The 10,362-nt window shown below is 41.4% G+C and overlaps 2 protein-coding genes across 2 annotated transcripts; one reads left to right on the forward strand and one right to left on the reverse strand.

The window, feature by feature from the left end:
• Positions 1-1,668: 1,668 nt before the first annotated feature.
• LOC135674187 (transcription factor bHLH94-like) lies at positions 1,669-3,358 on the reverse strand. Its single transcript, XM_065183775.1, has 3 exons — positions 2,757-3,358; positions 2,136-2,501; positions 1,669-2,030 (listed from the first exon to the last, which is right to left on the reverse strand). Exons 1-3 carry the CDS (start codon positions 3,321-3,323, stop codon positions 1,899-1,901), a joined length of 1,065 nt encoding a protein of 354 aa, XP_065039847.1. The 5' UTR covers positions 3,324-3,358; the 3' UTR covers positions 1,669-1,898.
• Positions 3,359-5,526: 2,168 nt separating this feature from the next.
• LOC103985299 (E3 ubiquitin-protein ligase ATL6) lies at positions 5,527-7,064 on the forward strand. Its single transcript, XM_009402953.3, has one exon. It carries the CDS (start codon positions 5,542-5,544, stop codon positions 6,922-6,924), a length of 1,383 nt encoding a protein of 460 aa, XP_009401228.3. The 5' UTR covers positions 5,527-5,541; the 3' UTR covers positions 6,925-7,064.
• The last annotated feature ends 3,298 nt before the right edge of the window (positions 7,065-10,362 follow it).

Below are 10,362 nucleotides of genomic sequence, written 5' to 3' on the forward strand. Positions count from 1 at the left end.
CAGATATTATTCGCTAAACTTGAGACCATCCACATGAAAACTTCTCATTGATATTTTGCTAAACATGGTGACAATTTAACACTTACTATTTTTATCAGTACCATAAATATTGTTTGTTGATAATTTATCAAACTCTGTTCTGTATGTCGGTTTTCCATCAACTGTTCAAGAAAATATTAGTGAGAGGTTTATTGTTTCAAGTACACAAACCTACATGTTTTGGTCCAACATGGGGGCAATTATCTCTCAGCAATTAGGTCAGCAAAATGTTCTTCTCAACTCCAACCTTGAAAATGCAACATCAAATGACTACAAGAAGATGTAGTCTTTTCAGTATTTATAGTTGGAAGTCTAATTTCATAAATTAACTCTTTTTATTTACTTTTTCTGTTCCTTTGTAATCTATGATCATCTTCTTAACAACTGTTATGCCACTCTCTTTGTTGCTTTTGCAAAAGAGGAATCAGTCTCTTAGCATAAATTCTTATGCAATACATATCAGGCAAATTAATCAAGTTTGTGATACCAAAAAAATCAATTTTGGTAAATTATGAAAGTTCTTGCTGATCTAATTCCACTTGAAAATTTTAGCATCCCTGCTAAATGTTAACAAGAAATAACTAGCTTATGAACATCCCTACATCTTAACATTGGGTTGGTCTGGTCCTACAGATCTATCTGAAGTAGAAGTTTGGCCCTTTTCTGTGGAGTCTGATCCACCTTCTGAAGGATTCCTTTTTGAGCTGCCACCCTAAAGACAGGACAATTGACAGAACATTAGGATTCTCAGGAAGCAAGATGTCAAAGTCTCAATCAATATAAAACTGAGGCAACCTGGACATCAATATTAGGTATAAGGTAATCATGAATTATTGTAGTCCCCATCAGAAGTTTCAAGGTTTCTTTTCTGTTCTTGTCCACCTGCACTATTTTTCGGGTTCTAGGGTATTACCTAAACATGTTGCCCCACAACCTAGTATTTCTTTGTAAGTCTGATGATAAATTTTAGGTTTACTTCCACCATGGATAAATTCTAGACAAAAGTTCCTTTAAATCTCTGCATCAGTTAAGAATAATTGGTTTCTGTGTTTTTGTTTTGTTGTTACAATCTTTTTCTCGAGTTCTAACTTTGTCATGATTTAAACTTGGTCAATTCTCAGTCTTAGACCCTTCATCTAGATGAGTAGAGCACTCAAATTATCTTATCCATAATCCATGCCATGAAAGATGCCAATATAGAACATGCTCAGTTTATTTGGCACTCTGCTCTCTAGTGATTCCTTCTTTGCTCCATAAGAAAGAATAATATGGAGAAATAGTAGAACCTGTTGATGACTGCATCAATCAATTAGCTGGTTTGCAACACAATCATCTAAACATATGTGACACTCTTGAGTCTGGACCAGTACATGAATCTGCAAAGTACAGCCTCATAGTTCCTGCTTTCACCAAACCACATGGCAGGAGAAATCACAAGGCCTTTCAACTTTTAGTCCTCAAGATCTAAAGTTGTACTACACCCAGAGCTCAGAAAGTTATGGCTTTCTTTCCTTTCCAGTTCTTCAGTTCTTTCTAGCCTGTATACATCAAGGCTCATGAGATCCCAAAATTACAACATAATAACTCCCCACAAAGTTCAAGGTAGCTTTCATATAAAAGTGATAAGATTGCTTCCTCCTTGGGCTATACACACTTTCATTTCCTGTTCATTTTGCTCTTACTTTTAGTGAACTCTTACATCAGCTACAGGGCCATTTGGAAAAGGGTCCTTACCATAGATTTTGAGTACAGATAAAGCTCACATTTTGCAGCCTCCACCAAGCTCTTGATGAGACATAGTCAAGCCTCTTGTTTGAGCACTCAAACAGAGGTATGAACAAACACAAGGGATTAGAATCCTACATGATGTTGTGGTTAGAACACAAACACATAGCACTGTCAGAGGCAGCCTCCTCTTGGATCTTCCCAACCATTTGGTGGACTTTTGCTGCAATCTCATCGACACATGTGAAGTGGCATTCATCTTCCACCTGCACCACCCAGCACACCCAAGAGCAGCACAGAGCTCATTAGTTGGTGAGTCATGGTACCGAGAGAGACAGAATCTAGTGAAAACGACTACGGGCTCACCCTACCTTCAGACTGAAAGAGTAGAGGACCATTGCATCAATGGTGGTGACGTTGAGGTGAAGCGTCGTCAGATGGAGGAGGTGAAGTCCCACCACCATCTTCAGCAACTGCTTGGGCCGCCGCTGTGCGAGGACCTTGAGGTTGGCATGGCTCTCCACCATGGTCACCTCTATGTCTGCTACAGGCGACTGCTGCTCCGCCGCAGCTTCATCGGCGTTCCTCGTCGAGTACTGAGGGAAGGTGAAGAAATTGGCGAAGGGAGCGGAATTGGATCGCTGCTTGATTCTCTTGCGAGCTTCGAGAGACTGGACTAGTTGTTCGAGCTCTTTCACAAAATTTATGGCGCCTCCGATCACCGATGCTTGATCACCCTGTTCATGTCGAAATCAGCATGATCCTGTTCGTATACAGCGATCTAAAGGCGTGTGGAACGAGAACGTTCATCACTGCAGGGTGACAGTGAGATCCCTCTGTCGTCAGAGACCAGATGACACCAGTCTCACTTGCCAACATGCTACTGTGCCGTAATCTACACATTCCAGCCACACATGCAGAGAAAGTGCAGACTTGAAGGAGAAGAAGATATTAAGAGCAGTTAACTACATGAGAGGTGAGCAAGAACAGACCCTGTGGAGGTAGGAAGCCGGGATGAGTGACCGGAGCACAGCAAGGTACTGATTCATCTGCTTTCGACGGTTCCGCTCCACCGCAATGTGAGTCATCCTCTGGTTCTCCACCTCCTCCTGGTTCTTGCAACTCCTCGTGCGCCGCCTCTTCCTCCGACCTGCCGCAGTCCCCGTGCCGACGACCGAGGCTGAATCAGTTCCCATCTCCGGCAACGACAGATTCCTGCCACCTTGAGCACCGCTCACATCACATTGTGACAGCACTCCTAGAATCTCCCCTCCCTTGATGTGCATCTCCCTCATGTTGCAACCGAAGAGGTCTTGCTGGAAGACCACAGCTTGCAGTGCCATCTTTGTGCTGCTACGGGAGTATCTATCCACACCCACTTGAGGGAAACACGAATCGGAACAAGCACCGCAAGAGAGAGAGACAGTCTTCTTCCACGAGGAGAGAGGAACTTTAAAGACCACAGTAAGAAAACAGGAACAGGACAAGGTTGCCCACGTGAATCCAAGAAGACGAAGGGAGATGAACACGAAACATGATTGCGCCGCGTGGGTGTGCATCTGTTATTTATGTACACAGAGGAGAAGACTTCATGGTAAAAGATTAAAGCGCTGCAAGAACGGTGAGAGTACTTGCATGTGTTTGAGTTGAGTCTGGCTAAGAGCAAGGATCATGGTGGTCACCTTCCCAATCCGCCATGAAGGCAGGCCACTTTCCCACAGATCTCTACCCATACTCGGGTCATTCATCTCTGCAGGGTTCCCTGACATGATCTTCTAGTTGTACTGTTCATGTCTCCATCAGTCAGTGTCGATGCATCTTTGAAAAGGGGAATGCCTGTGCCATATAAAATGCTTTGGTATCGAGCATCGCCGATCCAACAGTACCTTGAAATAGTATTTCGACATCAGAATTCTAGTGATTTCGATCAGTAATGGAAATAAGGCTCTTATCTCAAAGAGCTAGAGTTATTCTTTAACCTTCTTTCGATCTCTCCTCACAGTCTTAACAGGAGAGATCGAAACGCAATTGTTGCGTTTGGTCTAATCACAAGCATTACACTAATCACGAAGGCATAAATGTTCCTTCTGCAAGCTTCATGCATCGGACAAGATTCCCATCACGTAGCTGCCGCCTGCACGAGCTTTCCTTTGGTGGAGCCGGCGATCATTCGAAGTTTATTGCTTGCATTGACTGACAACCATGGAAGTTTAAGCTAGACGATGTGACAGAATAAATTAGTCAATTATGTACATATATATCATAACAACATAAATAAGAAAGAGATAATAAATCTAATTATAGTTTGGCATACTCTTGTGAATACGAGATTCACGATTGAGTTACACATAAATAAGAAACGATAGTAATAAAATATTCATAAGTGAAATAGAGATTAGAAGGGGTTAGAGAATCGCAAAAGTTTGACTCTTAATATTTTGAGCTGAATTATGTATTGTAGTCCTGAATGACTTGTTTGCATCAGGCCATTATAACGTGTTCCGATCTTATGGTCAAATCTCACCCTTTTTTTGGGAATAAATCTAGTGTTATCTGCATCATTCTGCAAAATAATGACAAACAATAAAGTCTCCCGTCTTCATTTCAAGCATAAAACCCGTTCGTGGACATGCTTGGCAAGACAATCCTTAACCTCCCTAAACCCAATTAACCAGTGAAAACCTCTGACGATTAATCCAAAAACAACTTCTTCTTTTTGGACAGCCGGCATCTGAATCAAAGTGAGTAGAAGATACTGCTGGTCTTTTTTCTCTCCCAAAGTCACGAAGTTTCCCCCCACGATGTGGACATGGAGTTTGAGGACCGGATAAAGTGCCTTTGTTCTCTTCCCAAGGTTTTGTCATCATCAAACACAGGGAAGCAGATAACTACATGCCTGGAATAGAACTACACCTTTACATATCGATGGCCATGGCTTTTCTCTCTTTACCTACTAACTTGCTTGCTATATAACTCCTCCACACGTCCACATGCATCCACTTACTTTTCTCTCTCTGCAGCCTGCACGCATCAGCCTTTCATGCGCAGATACTTCACTGCTGATATGCTAATTTGCATATAAATTTATTGGACATTGTTTGTATTCGTGAAATAAAATTGAACGCAATTTCCTTTGATGTTGATGGCACCACTCGTATATATGCATGCTCTCAAAATTCGGTGTCGTGAGTCTCATGTTCTTGTAATCTTAACATGATGCGTGCCCTGCTCGAATTTGATCTAGTTTTTCCTTGCTTCTAGATGATTTGTAGGAAGGTTTCCATCGAACTGGACTCCATCTTATTCTCCTTCCAATCCCTCTCATCCTCGTTCTTTTCCCTTCAGGCTTTCAACACGTACAGCCGTCTAGAATTTGGCGTGGCTTCTGCTCCGGTCTATTGACCTCCAAAAAGTCAACGGAGGTGGTCCCCGGAATCGTCGGTCTTTTTGTTCGGTTTCAAAAAGTCAACGAGCTTGACCAGAACGCCAACCAAATTAATTAACCTAACTCCAATTCGGACCAACGTTCCAGATGGCGCGGATCCTCTCCGGGCCTGCAGTTCATTGGAAAACCTACATTCCCCACATCACCACCGTGCATGTGATGGACCCCACAATTTCACACTCATCCAACCGCTAACTTCTTCCATTGGAAAAACAAGCACCTTGATTAAATCCGAAACCAGTCAAACACGCCACCTCGCGCTCCCTCCAACGACCGATTTACCTGTGGGTCCCCCGGCAGGGCCATCTGCCGCCGCTAGTTACAAGAGATGTATGGCTGTGACTACAAACTCCACCGAGAAGTCTCTCGAGTCGCGTTCCAACGGCAATATACATACCCTGACCGCCGGTGCTTCTTCGGCCTCTTCTCTTGCTCTGCTTCGTGGCCTTCTTATGATCGCCTTATGCTCTCCTCACACGGTAACACCCCATCGTCTTGCTCAACTTACTGGATCGTCAATGGACACCAAGCGCTCCGGCCGTCCGATCGACGGGCTCCCCATCCTGGCCCTTCTTTACTTGCTCCCTTTGTTTCTCCTCACCCCTCGGTGCGCCCGCGCCCAGCCATCACCGACCTTCGGTGGCAGCAACGATAACAATTACGGGAATTTGAACCCGACATTAGCCATCGTGATCGTCGTCATCATCAGCACCTTCTTCGTCCTCGTCTTCTTCTCCCTATACGTCCGCAACTGCACCGGCCAAGACGACTTTGGAGGGTCCATCTGGCGCCGTGCTGCCGAGGCCCGGTCGGTGCGGCCTCAACAGCGGGGTCTGAGCCCCGAGGTGCTCGAGACTTTCCCCACGCTGATGTACGCGGACGTGAAGGGACTCAAGGTCGGCAAAGGATCGTTGGAGTGCGCGGTATGTCTAAGCGAATTCGATGACGACGAAGAACTGCGCCTCCTCCCCCGCTGCAGCCACGTCTTTCATACGGACTGCATCGGCGCCTGGCTCGCCTCCCACGTCACCTGTCCTGTCTGCCGCGCTAACCTCGCCGAACCTACGGCCGTCGACGGCCTCGAACCGACGCCTGCCACCGCCGAGGCCTCGAGCACCCAACCCGATACAGCCCCGCCGCCGGACCATGTCGCAATCCTCGTGGACCGAATGGCCGCGGCGGCGGCGGAGGAGGAGGAGGAGCAGAGGGAAAAGGCGATATTAGCGCGCATCGGTAGCCGAACGCGAGAAGCTAGGTCTCGATCCGGGCGTCGGCCGCCGAAGTTCCCGCGGTCTCACTCGACCGGGCATTCGGTGGTCCGGCCAGAGGAGGACCTCGATCGGTACACCCTCCGGCTACCAGAGCACATACAGAAGGAGATCTTCGCCGCCAGGAAGCTCGATCGGTCTGCGAGCTGTGTCGCGTTGCCGACCTCCGGTGGGGAGTGCTCCCGGCATGGTTCTGGCGGGTGCGGCGCAGAGGGGAGCAGCCGCGGTGGGTGGAGCGCCCAGCTCGAGAAGCTGGACCGGTGGTCGTCGGTCTTGTTGCGGACGCTCTCTGTAAAGGTCCCGACGTGGGCGGGGAGAAGGAGAGGGGAGGGAGAGGGCTCGGTGAGAAAGGAAGAGGGAGAGGGCTCGGTGAGAAAGGAAGAGGGAGAGGGCTCGACGACGGGCAAGTTAGCCGCCGGCATTCCCTCCGTCGTCCCCAATGTTTGACCGTGTAAAGCTGCTCTTTTCTCCCCTCTTGACTTCACTTTCTTCGGTTTCTTTTTGTTATTTATATAATATATAGAAATATATATGTATATTGCTGTAGAAGGATTTGAACGAGAGTTTAATATTTGATTGTTCGACAATTAGAGAGACTGGACTATGAAATGAATTGCCGATGTTAAATTTGGACTTGGAAAACTGTATAATATTATATATATATATATATATATATATATATATATATATATATATATATAACATTTAACATTTGCACATATATTAAAGGTATTATAAATATAAATTTGGAACCTCAAAATCAAATTAATTAATAATAACTTTAACTAGTTATAGTTGAGCTGAATTGTAACAAAATTGAGAATGATTATTGTTACAAATACTGTGTTCTAAAAAATCCTTCTCAACCACATTTGGTGTCTTCTTAAATGTGGATTTATCCACTTTTCAAAACAGAATTATTGAATACATTTCTTGATTTTTTTCTTAACCTCATATGTTATTTAAGTCGTCCATTTGTTTCAAATTTTGACTTGAGTTAAATTGAATAGATTAAAAAAATATATTTTTTAATATGAATCCAAATTAAAGATCTCATGCTTGAATTTGTAATGAAAAGGATTATTTCATTTATTAAGGTAATACGTATTTATATAAGTAGCGAGGAAAAGATTTTCCTCAATCATATATATAAATCTACGATTCATCCTCATAGATTAATTAAGGATTAAAATATATAAATAATATAGAATTTTCATTCCATTACCTATATTATAAGCTTTTATCAATAATCATATTTTGTGTAGGATATGTTTACTTAAAATATAGGATCATAGTTAACCTGCAAAGTTCATGATATTTAATTTATAAGTTGTTGAGATTTGATTCATAGTTATCTATCTAGATAGTTATCATGATATAATAGTTACAGGATGATTTCAATAACCACCTCAGTCATGATTTAGTAGTTATAGGGTGGTTTCAATAACTACCTCAATCTAGTAGTTATAGGGTGGTTGTCACTAGGTCCTATAAATAGGATCGTAGTTCATGAAGTAAGAAATCTAGAAAGTGTGTGCATTTGGTATCTTGTAAGTGTTCTTATCAATTCTCCTGTTTTTAAATACTATATCAGTTTTCTTGAGTCGAAAGAATTCTTTTTACTCGTATCGTAGTATTTTGTTTTTCCCTTGCTCCTTCATCTACAACATTTATGGTATCAAAGCGAGTATTAAGATGAAGACTCTATTCAAGTCTCAAGACCTTTGAGACTTAATAGAGAATGGATATGCGGATCCAGATGACGAAATCAGAAGGACTTAAAGGCATTGTTCTTCATTCAATAAGCTGTACATGAGACGATCTTTTCAAGAATTACAACAACGACAACCTCAAAGCAAGCTTGGTTGATACTTCAAAATGAATTTCAAGGCTTATCAAGGGTGATTACGGTAAAACTTCAAACCCTCGTCGTGAGTTTAACATTTTATTCATGAAAAGCAATGAATCGATGCAAGATTTTCTTTCTTAAGTGATTGAAATTGTTAGTCAAATGAAATCTTATAGTGAACATTTTCCTGATCATATAATTGTTGCAAAAGTTTTGAGAAGTTTAACTCCAAAATTTGATCATATTGTTGCCGCAATTGAGGAATCAAAAGATTTATCTACTTATTTATTTGATGAACTAATGGGTTTCTTGCAAGCACATAAAGTAAGGTTGAACAGGTCACTTAGAAAAAGTAAAGAAAATGCATTTAAGGTTAAGGGGGAGTCTTCTACTTCAAAAGAAGATAAAAAATCAGTAGGAAGAGGACGTGGCAGAGGTAGAGGAAATGCAAGATGAAGAGGACACTTTCATGGGCATGAAGAACAAGGGCAATCAAATTATAATAAAAAAAATTACAAGAGTGGAATTTAATGTCACTATTATAAAAAGTTTGGTCACATGAAGACAGATTGTTGGAAAAGAGAAAAGCAAACAAGCTATGTGGAGAAAAATGAAGAAAATAATAAGTTGTTTATGACTCGTTCACAAGTTCATAATATCTCAAATGATATTTGGTTTCTGAATAGTGGATGTTCTAATCATATGTTAGGCATAAAATCAATATTTAGATATATTGATGAAACTCACAAGTTGAATGTTAGACTTGGAGATAATAAGCAAATCCAAGTGAAAGGGAAAGGAACAATTGAGGTGAAGACAAATCAAGGGAAGATAAAATATCTTGATAATGTTTTCTTTGTTCCTATTTTATCATAACTTGTTGAGTGTTGGACAATTAGTAGATGATGGATATTCAGTAATATTTTATAATGGTTTATACATTATTAGAGATAAAAAATCTGGTTTGATTATAGTAAATGTTTGTATGACACAAAACAAGATGTTTTCACTTGATGTGTCAAATATTGAAAGGCATGCACTTATTACAACTCAAAAGAATGAGTCTAGTTTATGACATTTAAGATATGAACACCTTAACATTAAAGGTTTAAGGTTGTTAAGTCAAAAAGGAATGGTTTTCGGATTGCCTAAGATTAATATACTTGATGTATGTGAAGGATGTATTTATGGCAAACAAAGTAAAAAATCATTTCCTATTGGAAAAGCATGGAGAACATCTAATTGTTTTGAATTAATTCATGCTGACTTATATGGATCTATGAATACAAAATCATTTAGTGGAATTCAATATTTTTTATTGTTTACAAATGATTATAGTCGTATGAGTTGGGTATATTTTTTGAAATTGAAATCTGAAACATTTGATAATTTTCGAAAGTTTAAGGCACTTATAGAAAGGCAAAGTGGTAGATATATAAAGACATTTCGGACAGATAGAGGTGTTGAATTTTTATCTAATGAGTTTAATTCCTTTTGTGAAGAAAATGGTATTTACAGAGAATTGACAGCACCATATACACCCGTAGCTGTAACATCTCATTAGTCCTACATCAGAAGTGGGCAATGTGTATGATTAGCTTATATAGGTCTGATGAGTATACTACGTAAACTCTCGCTTAAGCATTTTGGTCCGTGGTTGAAGGACCAAAATGGAATTATTGGCCAATTGGCTCATCAGACTCGGGTCGTGATATTTGGTATCAAAGTCGACCTAGCATTTGGGCAGGGTGAGAGGGCTCGAGTAGGAAAGGGCTACCCGTGGATGGAGTCGAGAACTCATCAGGGCGTGAAGCGCCTTGACGAGGATGTCAAGCTAATTAAGTTGGGGATATTGTAACATCCCATTAGTCCCACATCGGAAGTGGACAATGTGTATGATTATTTGTTGAATATTTCACCAATAAAGGCTGTTATGAATCGAACTCTTTTTGATGCTTGGTATGGTATAAAACCAAGTGTTAGACATCTAAGAATTTTTAGTTGTATTGCTTATGCTTTGGTGAATTCACAAAATC

Source organism: Musa acuminata, chromosome BXJ1-5 (genome assembly GCF_036884655.1).
Source record: "Musa acuminata AAA Group cultivar baxijiao chromosome BXJ1-5, Cavendish_Baxijiao_AAA, whole genome shotgun sequence".
Classification (NCBI taxonomy): domain Eukaryota; kingdom Viridiplantae; phylum Streptophyta; class Magnoliopsida; order Zingiberales; family Musaceae; genus Musa; species Musa acuminata.